The sequence below is a fragment of the Erpetoichthys calabaricus genome, chromosome 2 (assembly GCF_900747795.2).
Source record: "Erpetoichthys calabaricus chromosome 2, fErpCal1.3, whole genome shotgun sequence".
Taxonomy (NCBI): Eukaryota; Metazoa; Chordata; class Cladistia; order Polypteriformes; family Polypteridae; genus Erpetoichthys; species Erpetoichthys calabaricus.
The window spans coordinates 297,147,174-297,169,329 of NC_041395.2; the positions used below are offsets into that span (position 1 = coordinate 297,147,174).

Here is a 22,156-nt window from a genome sequence, read left to right on the forward strand (position 1 = left end):
TCATTTATGTTAGGTAGAATGCCCAGTGGGGACTAGGTGGTCTCGTGGCCTTAGAACCCCTACAGATTTTGGTTTTTTTTTTTTCTCCAGCCCTCTGGAGTTTTTTTTTTTGTTTGGTTTCTCTATCCACCAGACCATTGGACCTTACATTATTCATTGTTACTTAGTACTACCTAATCTTATTTTTATATTTTTATTTTTTATAAACTTTTCTTTGCTTTTCTTGTAAAGCACTTTGAGCTACATCATTTGTATGAAATTGTGCTATATAAATAAATGTTGTTGCTGTTATACAGTAAATATGCAATCTCCGCACAGCAATGTGGCCAACTGACAATCAAAAACAGGTTCCTGTACCTGTTGGATCATAGTTCTTGCCATTTCACAACCACACTATAATCATAATACTAAATATTTTTTAATGCATTAGGAACCTCATAGATCTGTTCAGAAAAAAACTAATCTAGTAACATGTATTCTCACCAGATCTCCTGTTTCTCTTTGTCTTGGTTCATGTCATGGAAAGACAACTTCCCAGTATCTAAGGCATCAGTATTTCTTCTGTGTACTGCATAATCTTGTCTATAAGAAGTGTATATATACAGGCAGAGTGGTGGCTCTGAGGCTAGGGATCTGCACTGGCAATCGGAAGGTTTCCAGTTCGAATCCCGTAAATGCCAAAAGGGACTCTGCTCTGTTGGGCCCTAGGGCAAGGCCCTTAACCTGCAATTGCTGAGCGCTTTGAGTAGTGAGAAAACTGCTATATAAATGCAAAGAATTATTATTATTATCTATGAATGTAGTGACTTGTAAACAGAGTAGCAGAGTCACTTTGAATGTTGGGACTTTGAATGTTGGGACACCAGCTGGATGGCCTTATTTAATAACCAAAACAAACAAAAATCATGCATAATGACAAAACAGAAAAGAAGGTTTGAAACAGCCCAACAAATAAAGGGTTCTCATGTTAGTGAGGCACAAGCAGCTCGTTAGAGGCTTCTCCAGATCAGGTTCCAGGTCCAAAGTCAGACACCATTCTCTGAGACTGTCCATTTTCATAGAGCCCCAACCAGACGGGGAATGGCCAGCTCTGAGCGTAGTGGCCAATGTTAGTTGCCCTCACTGGGCAGCTTCTGAAGGCTGTTTGTGGAAAAAGAGAGACAGTATGAGAGGACCATCTTGTCCCAAAGTGGTACCTCTTACCTTACCAGAGCCATGAAGGTGATCCTCAGGTGCACAAAGGTGACAATGTTTTTGACTTGCATAATTATTTTGGTTTACTTGTTAGGTGAGATGTGGCAATATTTTGCTATGGGGCAGAGTATAGTTTTGATTCAATGGCCTAAGCTTGAAAATGAGCATTACAGGACACAAGGTAAAGCCTACTTCTTGAAATGATATCAAAAGAATTAATACTGTATGTATGCTCCAGAAACATTTTTTAAAATAAGGAAGATGCTAAATTAAGGTCGATTTACAACTTGGCTAAATAGTTTAAGAACATTATCACTAAATGCCCCCACTGGTATATACTACTTGAAAGGGTATTTATGTGAAATTACCCAAATATAGGCTGATATCCTCCAGACTAAGTGAATGCAAAGCAAATCATTATTTTTTAGATGCAGATTATTAGTTTGATTTCTCTAGTCTAATGCAAATGTAGCATAATTATGCACAATGCAAAAAAAAAATTCCAAAAGTTCTTTATTGAACTGTTAAATGGTTTCAATGATATTGCAGGGGCCTAAATGAAAAAAGAGATTAGTATGAGCCGTTGTGTAAATGATTAAATGTGTATGTCCATCCATCCATCCATTTTCCAACCCGCTGAATCCAAACACAGGGTCACGGGGGTCTTCTGGAGCCAATCCCAGCCAACACAGGGCACAAGGCAGGAACCAATCCCAGGCAGGGTGCCAGCCCACCGCAGGACACTGTGTATGTCCACTATACTCAAAAACACTAACGGAAGCCTTGTGTCACAAACAATGGCCAATTTATGCACTAATCACCTCCACTTGTGGTCCAGTTCCAGGTCAATAAATCATACCTTTGCTCTGGGTGTGAATTCATATCTTGCTTTGCTATGTGATGGTCTGGGTTGGCTCCATGCTTCCTGTTCTGTTCAGGAGCCTCTTGAATATGAACCATCATTAGTCATGAACCAAGGTAAGCCAGGCAAATGAGAACACACACTTACAGCAAGGGGAAGGTGTAAAGGTGATAAGTGCTTTTATTAAAATCAATTCAATAAAACAGTGTTCAAAACATGCAAAGCTACAAATCAATAAATAAATAAATCCATAAAATCGGTGAAAATCATGTGTAGGTTAAAAACAATCCATAAATAAATATCCTTTAAAAATGAGATTAAAATCCTAAGGCAGGAATGAATTCTAAAAACTCAGACACAGGTGCATCTTTTCTAAAGTGACATCTCCTCTGCTTACCCCGCATAGGATCATGTAGACAGAGGAGACCTCCTGCCAACAGGCACAGCCAAATTTTTCTCATAGAATTGTGTCCCTGTTGTCCCACAGGCTCCCAGCAGGGTGTGGCACCTAGCCTCTTACCTCCCGCTGTCATTGCCACTTCTAAGCCTTTCATGAGAGTGGGCATTGGGCCGCTCCAGCTACTTCAAAAATTCTCAGTCAAGTGGCCCTCTTCAGCCCCTAAGCATCAGCCTAACATGCATCCGGTAGATCCTCATCCTTTTCAGTCTGAATCTTTTTTCATTCTACTCTGCCCTGCCATGCAGGCCCGTCTTATATTGGATTGATTGGGCACAGATGAGATCTCCGCCCACTCCGAGGTATGAAGACAGCACCTGAGTGATCTGCTCGTTTTTGCACGAGTGCGCAACCAACCAAGCACTGCAATCAACCCAGGAGTGGCGCTGTCATTCACCCACATGTGCCCATTCCAAGCTTGCATGCTCTTGAGAGTTTATTATTTATTTAAAATCTGCTCTATGACATGGACCACTTCTCACATCCTGACACCAATTCTTTAAGATGGGCTTTCAAGCCAAATGAGCAACTTCTGCTCAGCTTTTTGGTAACTGCACAAGCCAGTGGAGTACTGACGTCACTGACATGTTTGTGGAACCAACTTGAGATGATGCTTAGACTATAGACTGTGTTCATAAAGGGATATAAAAAAGTATAGGTACACCATGGCATAACAATGACACACAATATGTATTAAGAAGCCTAATGTGTGCCACACATTTCCCAACACCATTATACTATCAGACACAGGTTGTGGTGTTAACATAAGGCAGGGCAGATTTATTCTGTTTTTGCCAAATTCTGATCTGACCATCAGTATGAAATCCAGATTCCTCAGACCAGGCAGTGCTTGAAGTGGGCTGGTACCTCTTTATTGTGTATCACTGAATACTGGCATGCTATAACTGCAGCGCCCGATGCTTTGCCAAGCAACCCTGTCATTACTGATTTGATCGCGTGTTATTGCATCATGGCGCTATGAGAATAATATTGTATCACAATGCTTGAAGTATCACAGGGGAGTTACGTAGAGTTCCAGCACCTTTTTGGGGGATTAGCCCTGCAATCAAACGCTAGTGTTTTGCCATTAACAGAGTACAACTTGTAATTTCGTTTAACTTCAAGCTTTGAGATCACGTGACATTTTCCTAATCTTCAATTGCCCAGTCTTGATGATCACTTGCCCACTCAGGAAATCTCTAACCATCTTCTGATGCCACAAGCTAGCATGAATCTTCGGCGTTTCAAGAACAGGGAGGCGCTATTTCAATGCAACACCTACAGGAAGTGTCGGGCGGAGCAGGAAAGGGAGAACTCGGCGGAGGAGGAGACGGCGGCGAGGTGGGTTTGACAGCTGAAAATTTGAAACTGTTAAAGGTGTCGAAGCGAGATGTTGGAGGCTTCACCTGGTGAGTTTTACGTTGCCTTGTCGCTGTCATTCTGATCGTCACGTATGCTGTTGTTTTTTGTCGATGCTATTAGACTTCATACTTGTGTTTTCTTTTTATCGCGTGGTCTCTTGAGGATTTACGATTGGAAAAGATGTATAAAAATAAGGGTGGAAAGGCTTCGCCAACGTTTCTCACAAGACTTGAAGGAAACATATGGGGGATTATGTTCAATGCTGCTCTCAGGAAATACTAAATGAAAATGTCCAGATTGTTTACTTCGTCGCTTCTGGCAACGTGCTGGATCGACAGAAGCGTGCTGTCGGGTCTCTGCTGTTTGTTATAAAACCAGACAGCACTTCAGCTTTGATTGTGAAAGCCGGAAATGAAAGGTTTGTCCAAAGTGAGTGATGGGACAAAAAAAAAGTCAAATGGTTCAAAATGTTGCGGTGACGCTCCGCTGTAGCCTTTAGGGGTGTTTTTGGATTGGATGCTTTCTTCGTAAGGATTTACTTTACGCGTGTAGTAATTTTGAAACAAAGATCCTGCAAAATATTTATAGTCAGCCTGTCTCTGTTTTAGTTTTTGCCTTGCGTCAGCTAGCTCTTCCCTGTTTAATCTGCCCATTCCAAATGTTTTTGCGGTGTGTCAGGATCCTTCTCCTTGAGCCGAAGTCAACTTCGCTTTTCTGCAGATGAACATGGAAGTGCTTTTTAACTCATTCTACTCGATTTTCGCTGTAGTGTCGCTGGTTCAATTCCTCCTCATAGGGATGTGTATATTTTGGCAACCCGAGCCTGGTTGCTGTGAGGTGTATGTGTGGAGTTTGTACTTCTCCCATGGCAGTTTTGGCAGGGCGAATGTTTTCGGTTTTTGTCGTCTGTAAATTGACCTTCAGTGACTGATTCTTGCAATCAGTTATAAATTTGTTCTTGTCATTCATTGTATTCCACCTGGACAGTCCCTAGTGTCTTTCAACAGGAGCCTGAAGGAATATGGATTAATTTCGAGCAGGCACAAAGCAACTAACTTTTTGCGTGATTTCTGTCCTTTCAGAATAGAACTGTTATTTTTTTTTTCTAGCTGACAGAATACACAACAGAAACACAGTAAAACACTTTGCAATCATGATACACTGATATGAGCAAAACAGTCGGGTTTTTTTTCCAGAAAAATAAGAAAGCAAGGAAAAATTCAAACTAAAAAGAACGCCTAATTTTCTTATGGACACAGTTTAACTTTTGGGATTCCCAGGTAATTGTTAGGTTACTCTTGTACTACAGATTGAACATTGCAAAAAATGATTTATCTGCTAGTCTTTTGAGGCTGATTCCCATCCAAATTCTTATACTGTGTTTTAAGCTTTCATAAAGGTGATGCATTGTTGCTCCTCATTTAGGCTTCTCTTTTGTTGCTTTTTTTCACCTCAGAATTGATACCAGTTAATGGTGAGAATCTTATTTTTTGTGAGATTCCTCTTTTAAAAGTTCCCCTTCTTTAACTGCATAAGGTAAGATCTGTTTGTAATGCAGTGTAGGCATCTGATTTTCAGAGGTTAATGGTCATTTCCTAAGACTGAACATTTTGTTTGTGACTGGAGCATTGCTAAAACATTCAAACCATCGCAGGTGTAATCAACAAGCTGCTGAATATACTGTATTTTTGAGTTTCCTTAGCTGTAGTAAGCCCCCTCAGTTGAACTTTACCTGCTGCATCAGTGTACATTTAAATTACCATGTTATAGTGTTCCATTTGTTTATATGCTAACACTTTTGTTTGTCTTTCTTATTTTATAGGCTTAAGACACTATATGTCTATATTGCTTGCTGGTGGCTGAATGAGTCAGTGGCTATGGCGGGCTCATACACTATTAGCAGCTGCCTTTAAAACTGACACTCTTTTAAGATTTTATTTAAGAATTGGGTATATTGTCTTTGTTAAATTTTTTTGATTAGGAAAATATTGCATGGACCCAAGATCCAAAACCTGCAGTTATCTGTCGAGCTTTGCAATTCTATAGTTTGGTTGGCTGAAATTAAATGTTGTTAGTCTTGCGAGTCTGGACTACCAGTTTGTCCACTCATGAATTTAGAGGACTGCAAAATGCATTTTCAGCAGCCATTACGTTAGTGTCCTGATGATAAACTCTCTTAGCTCATCCTTAATTAATCATGCTTAAATGCTAATTGGTTATTAAAGAAACCTTTGTAATTCTGCAAGCCCAGCTGAAACATGTTACTCTGTTTAATAAAGCAAGTAATTTTTGTTTTCTTGGTGTGACGGTGCAAATTAGCTTAATACTCCCAACTCTGTTTTGGGAGCCTCTTGAACCCGACACCATTGATAACGTAATCGAATGAGCCAGGCAGATGAGTACAAACAAACAATACATTTCAAGGGGTAGATACCAAGGTGAAAAGTGTTTTAATTTAAAACAAGTTACAAAACAGTGTAACCATTCAGAAATAAATAATCCCTAAAACATGGAGGTTAAAATCCATCAAAGAATTAATCCATTAAAAACAAGGTTAAAAACTCCAGCGGGTATTCCTTTTTGTTTTGAAAACCTTTAAGCTGCAGTTCCCCTGTCAAACAAACGTCTCCTTGGCTTACCCTAACAGGGTCTTGCAGCCCAAGGCATTAACACCAACAGGCATAAACTACCTTTATCTGGCTCGGGTCCTCATGTGTCCTCTTGAGGACAAGATGGTGGGTCCAATTTAGCCCTTCTCGACCCAGGTTCTCACTGCAACCATGAGGCGCCCAATCTGAGCCTTGCTCCTCTCCCACCACTGCCAAATGGCTCCTCCTGGTGAGAGCCCTTCCTGACCACTATGGTCGTTCCTGCAACCTGGTTGCTCAGCAGTATCGACCCTCTTCAAACTTTTCTACCTGCTTCACTCTCCTGCACCATCTCTCTCACTCTCTGCCCTGTCTTTACTTTCTTTTCCCTTTACCTTCTTTAACCTCCGTTCTTTTTTCCATCCCCACACATTTATTCTGTCCAGTGCAGGCACCTCATATAATACTGCTTCTATTCGGGCACAGGTGTAAACGCGCCACACCCTCCTTAGGTATCAATGAGGCACCTGAATAACACACGCCCTCGCAATCAGCCAGGCACCCCCACCCGTCCTCGAAGCAAAGTGTGTTTGCGCAGGCACCCATGCCTGAATAGAGCCTGCAGTTTACAGTGAGCAATTATTTAAAATCGGCACTACAGCACAGACTTCACACTTACGTTTGAAGGTATTTTTATGTTCTGCTCATAGTGGTGATACTTTTTTACATTGTTTTGGTATACTGTCTTTTTCAAACAGCTAGCCTGATAAGTACCAGGCCCAGTAGTCCCCTTAAACTCAGATTATTATTTCAGCTTAGTACATTTTCTTTGTATGTTTGGACTTTGAAATGGAAGGTAAGCTTTGCAGTGAAAAGGGTATTCGTTTTTGTCTTTCAGAAGTGATTATTTGTTTTGAAAACATTGTAGAAGTGCATTGCAAGACTTTCTTAGCCATTTGCAGCTTACCAAAGATGAAAATCATGTTTGGAAATATTAGTAAATGAATTAGTGCCATTGATACTCTGCTCCAAGGGCATTAGTTTCAATCCTGACCTGCTCCTTACCTGTGCCAAGTTGCACCCTGTGCACTTGGCTTCTTCCACCCTTCCAAATCCCAAAGATAGACATTTTAACTCTGTCTAAAGTAGACTTTTTTGTGATGTACATGTGTGTGTATGTGTGTTTTATTTGATGCTAAACAATTCATTAGGTACACTGACTTTCTTTAATCTTTACAAAAATGTTGAGTATATAAAATCTACTATAACATATTTTTTTATATATTTCAGGATGATTTGAGCATTTGGAACTACTTCATTTGTACAAGTGAAGAATTATACATCAGAAAGATGCAGCAACGTTTAGTTGTATGGAAGACTCCATGCCAGTCTCTCTTCCTGGCGTCTGTAACAGCTCGAGACCTTTGGGAAAAACTGCATATACCAACTTTTGCCTATCAGGGAAATTAGCAAAAATTATTTATTTTTGCTTTGTTTTAATTTCTACTTATCTGGCTTTAACATTTTGGAGAAAAAAAAACACACACAAAACACATTTAAAATGACAATGTCATCATCATCATCTCTCATTAAATTTGAAAATCTTCAAGAATTAAAGCGATTGTGCCATTGGGGCCCTATTATAGCCCTCACTGTGATAGCTATATGTTCAGCAATGGCAATTCTAGACTCTGTTCTTTGGTACTGGCCTTTAGATACTACTGGTGGAAGTATTAATTTTATCATGTTGATAAATTGGACAGTTCTGATTTTATACAACTACTTCAATGCAATGTTTGTGGGTCCAGGCTTCATTCCTCTGGAGTGGAAACCGGTAAGCATAAAACATTCTCTTACATGATCTTGTTTTTTTTTAGTTTTTAATAAATCCCACTGAGATACAGTAAATGTTGACACTCAATGACCCTGAAAGGGATTATGTGGGTTAAAAAGATAGGAAAAGAATTAACCTACTTTAAAGTAATATTACAGAATAGAGTAAGCAGAAACCTTAACAAAATTATAAATATCTGAACAATTAAAAAATTACAAAGTATGAAACAATCAGTTAGTACAAAAGAACCAGTCTGTCAATAAAGTATATTATTCCACTATATGAATACAATTTATTATAGGAGAAGCAATTTTTACATAACAAGAACTATTACACATAAGGCAAAGAAACACATCTCAAAACCAAAACCAGGTTAACAACTCAAATAGAATTACAATAAAAACATGTAATCAAACACAATCAACATATATAAAGTTAAAATACATTGATAATATAATACCTAGTTTTATGTATCCCATGTGTCTTTACAACAAAACAATACAAACACTACAAAAAAGAAACAATTGAATGATTAGAGGTGCCTATAAAACAACAACAACAACATTTATGTATATAGCACATTTTCATACAAACAATGTAGCTCAAAGTGCTTTACTTGATGAAGAAAGAGACAAAAGACAAAATAAATAAGAATTAAAATTAGGGAATACTAATTAACATAGAATAAAAGTAAGGTCCGATGGCAAAGTTAGTGGTGTGACAATAATGATGTACACAAACAAAATGGAAATATTTTTGAGAAGAGACTGTGCATCAGGGTGAGGGATGTGTGAAGTCTCACATTACTACTGCCTGATACCTTGTTGGCATTAGCAATATACTGTATAAAGAGTGTTGTCTCAATCCATTGGAGCCAGATTGACACGTTACATTGCTGTTTCATTGGGACCAAATGCAGTCAATGAGGAATACTGGCAACATAAACTAAATCTGTTGTTGACTATTATTTTTGTCGAACATAAATCTACAAAACATTTAAGAAAAAGCTATTATTTTCGTTGTTTTTTGACAGTAACACACCAAAAATATAAAACTTTTTTGTTTATTCCCACCAAATGCCATACATCTGCATGAACAATGAACATAGGTAATACATTTAAAAATAATTTACATTTCATTGAAATAATATCAAAATTTAATGGTAAACAGACTGAGGAGCACTTTGCTTTAAGAAAAGATCTGGAAAAAGACCATGAGGTGCCATTTACAACATAACATGTTCTTAAAGATTAACACTCTTTATACTGGGGAGTAGTCCAGATGTGCCAGGATCAAAGTCTAGATCAGGAGTTACTGAATCGGATAGAGTTCGATTTTGAGGTTATTTTATAGAGTGAATTTGCAAGTCGGAGAGACCATAGCAACATGGTTGCTAAAGGACAGCTGGTCATCAATCACCACTACTAAGTTGTGTACCTTGGTGGGTGTTCACGATAATGAACCAAGCTAAAAAGTGATGGGGTGCTGAATAGATGGACGAGCTGGGATAATAAGAAGGTCTGTCTTTGCCAGACTGAGCTGGAGATGATGTTCCTTCATCCAGGTTGCAATATTATTGAAACATGCAGAGATTCTAGCTGATACCATGTAGTCCTCTGGAGAGAATGACAGGTACAGCTGTGTATCATCAGCATAGTACTGATAAAGAAAGCAAAAGAAAGCAATGAGACTCAGTGATAGAGCCCAGTAAGGATATGTATATAGAGAAGACTAGAAGACCTAACACCAATCCTAGGGGCACTCCTGTGCTTGCCTGGTCCACTCTTGATATCTCTCTACACCAGGACAAGTTATTTGGGACTGCCCAAGAAGTAGGACTCCAACCAATCAAGGGCAGTCCCAGTGATTCCAAGGTCAGAGAGGGTGACAAGGTGGATCTTGTGAGTGACTTTGTCAGATGCAGGGGAGAGGTCTAGCAAGATAAGTATGGAAGACTTGCTGGTAGCTCTGTGCTGCCGTAACATAATATATTGCAATGGTAAGTAGGGACCTCTCTGTGGAATGGCCCTTTTGAAGGCTGGCTGACTATGATCAAGCTGTTGGTTATGTAGAAGAAAGGTAGAGATTTGGTTAGAGACCGCATGTTCCAGTGTTTTGAACAGAAAGGAGAATAGAGACACTGATCTGTAATTTTCTACTTGAGATGGATTGGAATTGGGCTTCTTGAGAAGAATTATTAGGGCCTGTGTAGCCTCCTTAGCTTTAGACCTGAATATTACTCAGGCTGCGAAAACCATGCTAAAAGTGTTAGTCCCGAGTGTCATTTAGGTAACACTGCAGATGCGTCTTCCGTAAGCGTTAGAACCGAGAATCACTCGGGCTGTAAAAGTGCTGTCAGTGCTGCCATTCTTTGGAGAAATTATGTCTGAGTGCAAATCTTCACTAATTGTGCACTTTACCAACAATGAAGATTTTGATGAGAATACCCATCAAGCACCCAAAGTGAAGAAAATCTGTGAGATTTACCAGAGTATTTACATTCGGGACTGTGATTTCAGCAAAAAAGTCTCATGGCTTATAAGGGCAGATTGTCATGGAGACAGTACATTGCGTCAAAAAGAACAAGATTTGGCATAAAGCTTTATGAGCTTTGTGAATCTAAAAATAAATACATTTGGAATTTGGCCCTGTACACAGGGAAAGGGACAATGTTTGAAATACAATCAGTACACCATTGCTATGTCATCCGTTCTGACTTTGATGGATGCTCTGCTTGATCGAGGTTACTGTGTGACCATGTACAATTTTTATACTTCACCAGATCTATTTGACATCTTGCCGTAAAGAAAGACTGACGCATATGGAACAGTGCGTCCCTACTGTCATGGCATGCCTGAAGACTTTGGCAGAGCTAGTAGCTTGGCAAAAGGGTAAAATGCTTGTGCTGAAATGGAAAGACAAGACAAGATGTTTGTCTTCTTAGCACTGTACATAATACAGCTGCAGTTACAGTCACTGTACAGGCAAAATGCAAGCAGGTTATGAAGCCTTGTGCAATGGTCAACTACAATAGCACGATTAGTGGCATAGATAGTGCAGATCACGAATTAACTTTCTATCCTGTGATGTGGATGCAACAAAAGAAATATTACAAAATATTACAAAAAGATGTGGTAGAGCAGTGCATTTGGAATGCATTCATCTTTTTCAAACAAAGAGCTAGCTAAACTGTATCTCATGCAAACTTTACATGCCAGCTTGTTGAACAAATCATTGCTGCACATCCACCGCCCGCACTATCGCTAAAGAGACACGGTCAACCCAGCACATGGTAGAGCATCCAGAGCATCTTACATTTTATTGATTATAATACTTCCAACAGAAACAAAACACCAACAATATGTATTTATATAGCACATTTTCATACAAATGATGTAGCTCAAAGTGCTTTACAGGATGAAGAAAGAGAAAAAAGACAAAATCTAAAAATAAAATTAGACAATAATAATTAACATAGAATAAAAGTAAGGTCTGATGGCCAGGGAGGACAGAAAAAACAAAAAAAACTCCAGACGGCTGGAGAAAAAAAAACAAAATCTGCAGGGGTTCCAGGCCACAAGACCACCCAGCCCCCTCTAGGCATTCTACCTAACATAAATGATCTCAATCAGTCCTCATGGTTTTCAGGCTTCACATGGAAGAACTTGATGATGATGGTGATGTGGACCTTTGGCCGTCGGTCCATCAATGTAGGGACGGCATGGTGCTTTGATCAGGTGATGGTAGTGCAAATCGCTACCACATAAAACCAGAAAAAGAACAGAAGAGAAAGTAGTAGTTAGTACAGCTTTCGTAAGCCACCATGAAAAAGATAATGGTAATTAAATGCATGTAAAAAATATCAAGATTAAACTAAAATGAAGCCATGTTAAAATAATGAGTTTTTAGCAGTTTTTTTAAAATGCTCCGCTGTATTAGCCTGGCAAATTTCTATTGGTAAGCTCTTCTAGATTTTAGGTGACAGCAGAAGGCTGCCTCACCACTTTTTTTAAGTTGAGCTCTGGAAATTATAAGCAGACATTCATTTGAAGATCTAAGGTTACGATTTAGAGTGTAAGGTGAAAGACATTCTGAAATATAGTATGGAGTGAGATTATTTAAGGCATTGTAAACCATGAGCAGTATTTTAAAGTCAATTCTAGCAGCTGCATTCTGCACTCGTTGCAATCGATTGATGTCTTTTTGGTAGTCCTGAGAGGAGTCCATCCATCCATCCATCCTCTTCCGCTTATCCGAGGTCGGGTCGCGGGGGCAGCAGCTTGAGCAGAGATGCCCAGACTTCCCTCTCCCCGGCCACTTCTTCTAGCTCTTCCGGAGGAATCCCAAGGCGTTCCCAGGCCCGGCCCGCCGGGAGACATAGTCCCTCCAGCGTGTCCTGGGTCTTCCCCGGTGCCTCCTCCCGGTTGGACATGCCCGGAACACCTCACCAGGGAGGCGTCCAGGAGGCATCCTGATCAGATGCCCGAGCCACCTCATCTCACTCCTCTCAATGCGGAGGAGCAGCGGCTCTACTCTGAGCCCCTCCCGGATGAGTGAGCTTCTCACCCTATCTTTAAGGGAGAGCCCAAACACCCTGCGGAGAAAACTCATTTCAGCCGCTTGTATTCGCGATCTCATTCTTTCAGTCACTACCCATAGCTCATGACCATAGGTGAGGGTAGGAACATAGATCGACTGGTAAATTGAGAGCTTTGCCTTATGGCTCAGCTCCTTTTTCACCACGACAGACCGATGCAGAGCCCTTATCACTGCGGACGCCGCACCGATCCGCCTGTCGATCTCACGCTCCATTCTTCCCTCACTCATGAACAAGACCCCGAGATACTTGAACTCCTCCACTAGGGGCAGGATCTCGCTCCCAACCTTGAGAGGGCACTCCACCCTTTTCCGGCTGAGGACCATGGTCTCGGATTTGGAGGTGCTGATTCCCATACCAGCTGCTTCACACTCAGCTGCGAACCGATCCAGAGAGAGCTGAAGATCACGGCCTGATGAAGCAAACAGGACAACATCATCTGCAAAAAGCAGTGACCCAATCCTGAGTCCACCAAACCGGACCCCCTCAACACCCTGGCTGCGCCTAGAAGTTCTGTCCATAAAAGTTATGAACAGAATCGGTGACAAAGGGCAGCCCTGGCGGAGTCCAACTCTCACTGGAAACGGGTTTGACTTACTGCCGGCAATGCGGACCAAGCTCTGACACCGATCGTACAGGGACCGAACAGCTCTTATCAGAGGGTCCGGTACCCCATACTCTCGGGATTCCCCGAGGGACACGGTCGAACGCCTTTTCCAAGTCCACAAAACACATGTAGACTGGTTGAGCGAACTCCCATGCACCCTCCAGGACCCTGCTAAGGGTGTAGAGCTGGTCCACTGTTCCGCGACCAGGACGAAAACCACACTGTTCCTCCTGAATCCGAGGTTCGACTATCCGACGGACCCTCCTCTCCAGAACCCCCGAATAGACTTTTCCAGGGAGGCTGAGGAGTGTGATCTCTCTGTAGTTGGAACACACCCTCCGGTCCCCTTTCTTAAAGAGGGGGACCACCACCCCAGTCTGCCAATCCAGAGGCACTGTCCCTGATGTCCATGCGATGTTGCAGAGACGTGTCAACCAAGACAGCTCTACAACATCCAGAGCCTTGAGGAACTCCGGGCGTATCTCATCCACCCCCGGGGCCCTGCCACCAAGGAGTTTTTTGACCACCTTGGTGACCTCAGTCCCAGAGATGGGGGAGCCCACCTCCGAGTCCCCAGGCTCTGCTTCCTCATTGGAAGGCATGTTAGTGGGATTGAGGAGGTCTTCGAAGTACTCCCCCCACCTGAGAGGAGTGCATTACAGTAATATAGCCGACTGAAAACAAAAGTGTGGACTAATTTCTTAGCATCTTGCAAAGTTATAAGAGGTCTAACTTTTGCTATATTTCTCAAGTGAAAAAATGCCGTCCTAGTAATTAATATATGATTGAAAATTTAGGTCTGAGTCAATAATTACCCTAAATTCTTTACCTCCGTCTGGACTTTTAATCCTAATGGATCAAGTTTATTTCTAATACCCTCATTATAAAAATTTTTGCCAATCCCTAAAATTTATGTTTTCTCCTTATTTAGTTTGAAAAAATTATTACTCATCCATTCAGAAACACAAATAACATATCTTCTCATATAATATGCTACCATGGCTATCTGTTTGTCTTTCCAGGATTTTAAATCGCCTGTAGCTCGGAAACCATTTGAACTATTGACCTGAAATTTGGTATACATATACTACGTGACATCTACTGTCCACTTTCGGGGTGATGATTGACTTCCACGGTTATTCCTCTTTTTATTTTATTTTATTGTATAATCAACTCTTGGCAGCGGCCAGCAGGGCGGCCTTGTGGCACATGCGTATGGGCGTCATTTTCATTCCCTACCACCTTCGCCGTCACTTCCCCTACCTCTTCATATCTTAAATCATTCTTGAGGCAGATTGAAGACTTAACTGCCAGCTTAAGTGAAAAATTAAGGAAAACGTACTAAGTAATTGCAACACAAACACTGACTTAATCAGTTTTAACGCGAAAAGATGCTGACGAAAGAAGAGAAGAAGCGGACCGCTAGGGTGGAGAAAAGAAGAGCTACTCAGGAAGCAGCAAGCTTATCAACCTCTGAGCAAACGAATGCTAAACGTTCAGAGAAACTGTATGAAAACTAGGAATGCTGAAGTCAAGTGTACAGTAATCCCTCGCTGTATCGTGCTTCGCCTTTCGCGGCTTCACTCTATCGCGGATTTTATATGTAAGCAGATTTAAATATATATCGCAGATTTTTTGCTGGTTCGCGGATTTCTGCGGACAATGGGTCTTTTAATTTCTGGTACATGCTTCCTCAGTTGGTTTGCCCAGTTGATTTCATACAAGGGACACTATTGGCAGATGGCTGAGAAGCTACCCAACTTATTTTTCTCTCTCTCTCTCTCTCTCTTGTGCTGACTTTCTCTGATCCTGACGTAGGGGGATTGAGCAGGGGGGCTGTTCGCACACCTAGACGATACGGACGCTCGTCTAAAAATGCTGAAAGATTATCTTCACGTTGCTACCTTCTGTGCAGCTGCTTCGTGAAGCGACATGCTGCACGGTGCTTCGCATACTTAAAAGCACGAAGGGCACATATTGATTTTCGATTGTTTGTTTTTCTCTGTCTCTCTGTCTCTGTCTCTCTCTCTCTCTGCTCCTGACGAGTGGGTGTGAGCTGCCGCCTTCAACAGCTTTGTGCCGCGGTGCTTCGCATACTTAAAAGCCAAACAGCCCTATTGATTTGTTTGCTTTTCTCTATCTCTCTGACATCATCTGCTCCTGATGCGCACTCCTTTGAAGAGGAAGATATGTTTGCATTCTTTTAATTGTGAGACGGAACTGTCATCTCTGTCTTGTCATGGAGCACAGTTTAAACTTCTGAAAAAGAGACAAATGTTTGTTTGCAGTGTTTGAATAACGTTCCTGTCTCTCTACAACCTCCTGTGTTTCTGCGCAAATCTGTGACCCAAGCATGACAATATAAAAATAACCATATAAACATATGGTTTCTACTTCACGGATTTTCTTATTTCGCGGGTGGCTCTGGAACGCAACCCCCGCGATGGAGGAGGGATTACTGTATTCACTGCACGTTATTGTGCAGTGCGCCGTTAGTTATATACAGTGAGGCAAAAAAGTATTTAGTCAGTCACTAATTGTGCAAGTTCTCCCCCTTAAAAAGATGAGAGAGGCCTGTAATTTTCATCATAGGTATACCAAAATTATGAGAGACAAAATGAGAAAAAAAAATCCAGAAAATCACATTGTCTGATTTTTGAAGAATTTATTTGCAAATTATGGTGGAATAAAAGTATTTGGTCAATAACAAAAGTTCATCTCAATACTTTGCTATATACCTTTTATTGGCAATGACAGAGGTCAAACGTTTTCTGTAAGTCTTCACAAGGTTTTCACACACTGTTGCTGCTATTTTGGCCCATTCCTCCATGCAGATCTCCACTAGAGCAGTGATGTTTTGGGGCTGTCGCTGGGCAACACGGACTTTCAACTCCCTCCAAAGATTTTCTATGGGGTTGAGACCTGGAGACTGGCTAGGCCACTCCAGGACCTTGAAATGCTTCTTACGAAGCCACTCCTTCGTTACCCGTGCGGTGTGTTTGGGATCATTGTCATGCTGAAAGACCCAGCCACGTTTCATCTTCAATGCCCTTGCTGATGGAAGGAGGTTTTCACTCAAAATCTGACGATACATGGCCCCATTCATTCTTTCCTTTACACGGATCAGTCGTCCTGGTCCCTTTGCAGAAAAACAGCCCCAAAGCATGATGTTTCCACCCCCATGCTTTACAGTAGGTATGGTGTTCTTTGGATGCAACTCAGCATTCTTTCTCCTCCAAACACGACACACGATGAGTAGAGTTTTTTTCATCTGACCATATGACATTCTCCCAATCCTCTTCTGGATCATCCAAATGCTCTCTAGCAACCTTCAGATGGGCCTGCACATGTACTGGCTTAAGCAGGGGGACACGTTTGGCACTGCAGGATTTGAGTCCCTGGCGGCGTAGTGTGTTACTGATGGTAGCCTTTGTTACTTTGGTCCCAGCTCTCTGCAGGTCATTCACTAGGTCCCCCCGTGTGGTTCTAGGATTTTTGCTCACCGTTCTTGTGATCATTTTGACCCCACGGGGTGAGGTCTTGCGTGGAGCCCCAGATCAAGGGAGATTATCAGTGGTCTTGTATGTCTTCCATTGTCTAATAATTGCTCCCACAGTTGATTTCTTCACACCAAGCTGCTTACCTATTGCAGATTCAGTCTTCCCAGCCTGGTGCAGGTCTACAATTTTGTTTCTGGTGTCCTTTGACAGCTCTTTGGTCTTGGCCATAGTGGAGTTTGGAGTGTGACTGTTTGAGGTTGTGGACAGGTGTCTTTTATATTGATAACGAGTTCAAACAGGTGCCATTAATACAGGTAATGAGTGGAGGACAGAGAAGCCTCTTACACAAGAAGTTACAAGTCTGTGAGAGCCAGAAATCTTTCTTGTTTGTAGGTGACCAAATACTTATTTTCCACCATAATTTGCAAATAAATTCTTTAAAAATCAGACAATGTGATTTTCTGGATTTTTTTTCTCATTTTGTCTCTCATAGTTGAGGTATACCTATGATGAAAATTACAGGCCTCTCTCATCTTTTTAAGTGGGAGAACTTGCACAATTGGTGGCTGACTAAATACTTTTTTGTCCCACTGTGTGTATATATATACATTGGTTCCTGCCTTGTGCCCTGTGTTGGCTGGGATTGGCTCCAGCAGACCCCCGTGACCCTGTGTTCGGATTCAGCGGGTTGGAAAATGAATGGATGGATGGATATATATATATATATATATATATATATATATATATATATATATTATACTAGGGGGCTTCGCTCGCCAACCCCCGTGTTTGGTTTTCTAGATACACACTTTTAAGATTTTTTTTTCTTTGAATTGTTGCTATTTCATTAGTTTCACTTTTTTTTTCTGTAAAAACAATATTTGGAATCTTTAGAGTCCCAACATGCTGAATCTTTTAAATGAGGTCTGTGAGACATGTGTTTAATGACTTTGTACCATAATTCAGGATAGGTTTCTCTGTTTGGAATTTTAGCACAGACAAAATGATCTACATCATCAGCAGTTATTTTTTTTTGCAAAGTAACCAATAAATGCATGTGAGATAAACCCCGTTTTCGAAATTCTCTGACTTAAACTTCAAAGCCTTACAATATTTACATCCTTGACATATCACCTATGTCCATATATTTGATCTCTATTCGCCTTTTCATTATTTCTCCGAGTAATCATTTCTCTTTTTTTGCGCCCATGCGATGTTTACTGTCTTTGTTTTGACACTGTCGTTTTTTTCTGCTTTCATATTCTGTATCTTGCTCAGCATGTGTATCGCACCTACATTTTTTTTTGTCTTTTGAATTCCAGTTTTCATTATCTCTAACCTGCTCTGCATGTGTTTGGCCCCCTTTATGACGTTTTACTTTGTTTTCTACTCTGTCTTTTATTTCTGACCTCGCTTTGTCCTGCTTTTTTTTTTTTTCAATGACACCTGGTCCGTGGTGATTATTTTCCCTTTTTCGAGTAATAATTTCTGTTTGTTTGCACTACTGCGATCTTTACTTTCTTTTTTTTTTATACTTTCTAATTTTCCTGCTTTCATAATCTCTAACCTGCTCTGCATGTGTATCACGCCAACGTGTGTGAACGTCTTTATGAAGTTCTAGATAGATAGATACTTTATTAATCCCCAAGGGACTTTGTCTTTTACTCTGTGTCTTTTAATTCTGAGCCCGATTGGACATGCTTTTTTTCAATTCCACTTGTTCCGGGCTGATAATGACTTTCCTTATATTCTGAATTTGCACCTAGATTATTCTTTTTCTTTTTTGCTCTTTTTTCTCACCCAACACTTTTGAGTCTCTTTTCTCCGCGCTGCTTTCTTCTTCATTTAGTTGTCGACGTTTCATTTATAACGTATTGTCCTTATACGCTTTATATGCTCTGAGACCCTGGATCTGTGTGTGCTCAAATCCTTTAGACGACTAAATGTTTTGCTGCCTGTTCTCTTATTTGATATTGGTTGTAAGTAGGGCGTGTCTTGCAAGAATCTCATGTTCTACGTCATCGCGAGACGGTCCTGAGTCAATCTCTTGGCACAAAGTCTCATGTTTAAGGACCCCGCGAGACACTCTGTGGCCATTTGCTTTTGTCTCGTGGGTCTTTTAGGTGTCTTCCGTGATCTTAACCTGAAGATCACGTCTTGTCTCCCGTCTTTCTTTTCCAGGATTTTTTTTTATAATAGAGAGATATATATAAATAACAAATAACAGAATCCTACTCGTACCTTCTGGAAAGAAACATGCTATTATTGTCCCGATTGTGATGTTGGATTGTGTCTTTCACCGTGCTTTAAAATTTATACACAAAGGACTCATTTTGAGATTATATACTGTTTTGACTTCATTAGTATTATTTTTCTTATTATTGTTCATTTCATATTTTTATTCATCATTACTATTATTATTTGTATCATTATACTTTTGATATTTAATAAAAATTTAATTTTTCATGCTAAGAAAAAAAATGCAATGCTTTTTACATGTTTTTTTTTAATAAAATGCAATGCTAAGGAGGTTAAACAATGTAGGAAAATGCCTGTGCTAAGTGAGGTTTTGACAATGTGTGTAATTGCAGAAATGAGTGAGAGAGAGAGCCTGGAGGTGATGTGAGGGGATAGGGTCAAGAGGACGGGTAATGGGCCGACTAGAGAAGAGGTTAGAAACATCAGTGTTGGAGAGAGTAGAGAAAGAGGAGAATGTTGTTATGTGTTCAGGAGGAAGTGGTTTGTCTGTAGAGGGTTTTGAGAATTGACTGTGGATGACAGCTACCTTTTCCAGAAAATACAGCTAAATGTGCTTTACAAAAGAAAAAATATACAATACTAGCCAACCCGCGGCGTAGCATACGCCGCATAATTATGTATTGATGGGTGAACACTTCCTGAAAGACACAGTTGTCCAAATGGGGTGGGTTTGAGGATACGACTGTGAGTGAATGAAAAGATGGTACTCTGGAGAGAGCAACATACAATTGTCCGTGACTGAAAACTGGGTTTGGCAGATACAGGCATATCGTTTTGAAAGTTTGTCCCTGTGCCTTATTAATTGTCATTGCAAATGCCAATCTAACAGGAAATTGTCTGTGTGTAAACGTAAAAGGCAAATTTGAATCTGATGGGGTCAGGGATTCTCTCTCTCGCGCCTGTGTGTGTGTGTGTGTGTGTGTGTCTCTCGCGCGCCTGTGTGTGTGTGTGTGTGTGTGCGTGTGTGTGTTTCTCTCGCGCGCGCCTGTGTGTGTGTGTGTGTGTGTCTCTCTCGCGCGCGCCTGTGTGCTGTAAGTGAATGAAAAGATGGAACTCTGGAGAGAGCAACATACAATTGTCCGTGACGGAAAACTGGTTTTGGCAGATACATGCATATCTTTTTGAAAGTTTGTCCCTGCGCCTTATTAATTGTCATTGCAAAGGCCAATCTAATAGGAAATTGCATGTAAAAGTAAAAGGCAAATTTGAATCTGATGGGGTCAGGGAAATCTGGGGAATAAGGACAGTTTGTGAGGTAGCAGCTGCGATTGTTTTACACTTCAGTACAATGCGGTGAATGCTGGTAACAGTCAGTCTAGTGCCTTTACAGAGACTTCTTGCTGGCATGAGGTTTCTGAGAAGCATGATGACTGAACCAATTTTAAGTTTGACTTTATGCGGAGGCATACCAGTGGCATCGTTTATGGTCGGAACTACGACGGTATGTGATCATCTTCGAACCTCCGACTTTCGTTCTTGATTAATGAAAACATTCTTGGCCAATGCTTTCGCTCTCGCGCGAATTGTTGGCTCTGTAGTGCGTGTGCCATGGTTGGCTGCTTAGTGAATTGTTGGTGGGCAGGACTCGGTCTTGCGTGCGTCTTGCTTGCCATGGACTTAGTGAATTATATATATAGATTGCAATAAATTTATAGAATATAGATTATAGATACAGTATATAATGCAAAGTTTACAGACTCACTCATCAACAAAATATTATTTCTTGTTTAGCTAAAAAGAAAAATATGACAGGATTGTATATCTAAGCCAGTGGGCATCCACAAAGAAAGGACTTTTTGATATATCAGTATTTAAGGTTAACAGCAACAGAAAAACTAAATATCTAAATGTAATAGAAAAAATAAAATTTAGCAGCCCTCTTTTTTTTTTTTTTTTTTTTTTTGGATAATTGCTGATAATAATAATAATATGCTAGCTTGTGGGCTATTTTTAGGCATTGTGTCCTTTTTTTTGCTGAGCTATGAGAAGTGATTGTACAGACAGAAATGGGGCTGCAACTTTAGGCAGATGAAGGCCAAAGTGGAAGTACTGCAAAGCTCATAGAAGATGTACTTAGTAAGTTGTGCCATTGGATACTCTTTAATATATTGTCTTCTTCTTACTCTTCATGTTGCAGTAGGAAATACATACAAATTCGATGGGGGGTTTAGTGGTGGGTATGTCTCCTTTGGATCATCGATCTTGCTTATATACAGCATATATACTGTACTTCGAACAATGGGTTGGATAATGTGGGAACTTGGTGGTGAAATACATGCAATGTTGCGGATGACTGGGATGTCCCCTTGAAGTTTAGACCGTGATGTGCCACTTTGCTCTAGTTTTCAAAGTAGAAGCAGATAAATGCGGATGCGTACTTCAAGCCCTAGGTACATCACAAGCCAGGAGTAATTGCATGCCTTGGTCTGGTTAAAGGCCTATTCAGCTCAGTAAAGGGGTTCCCCACTGGCAGAACATAGAGGAGCTGTATATTTTATGTAGTTCATGATATTATTTCTTTTTGACTCTTCTTTTATGTTCTTTGCTTATAACAATCATTTTAAATATATGTGCAGCCTGTAAACATCAATGTTGTTTGTGCTTTACTTTAACTTTTTACAATTCACTGTATATTGGTTTTGATTTAACCACTCCAAAATTTTGTAATGGTAGTAGTTTACAGATCAAAGCACTATATTTAAATCTGATTAAAGCTACCATCTTTGCAGGATGCACTGCAGGGCGAAATTATATTTATACCCAAAATTCCCATTATTCCTACAAAGTGCCTGTTTTAATTCAAAACAATCGAGCATCCTGTAAATTTCTTTTCCAATGACCAAACAAAAAAAAAACCATGGTCAGGTACTACGATAAATAAGAGCTATGGTATGAA

At 40.5% G+C, this 22,156-nt stretch overlaps 2 protein-coding genes across 5 annotated transcripts in view; one reads left to right on the plus strand and one right to left on the minus strand.

Annotated features, from left to right (window-relative positions):
* Positions 1–22,156, minus strand: part of vti1a (vesicle transport through interaction with t-SNAREs 1A) — a 508,387-nt gene that overhangs the window by 453,010 nt on the left and 33,221 nt on the right. The window lies entirely within an intron of this gene.
* Positions 3,793–22,156, plus strand: part of zdhhc6 (zinc finger DHHC-type palmitoyltransferase 6) — a 129,369-nt gene continuing 111,005 nt past the window's right edge. The window contains exons 1-2 of one of the 3 annotated variants that reach the window (XM_051922183.1): positions 3,793–3,922; positions 7,754–8,297. In XM_051922183.1, coding sequence (XP_051778143.1) covers positions 8,025–8,297 — 273 coding nt within the window. In that variant the 5' untranslated portion in view covers positions 3,793–3,922; positions 7,754–8,024. The remainder of the gene's footprint in view (positions 3,923–7,753; positions 8,298–22,156) is intronic. The other 2 variants (XM_051922184.1, XM_051922181.1) reach the window with 2 other exon arrangements.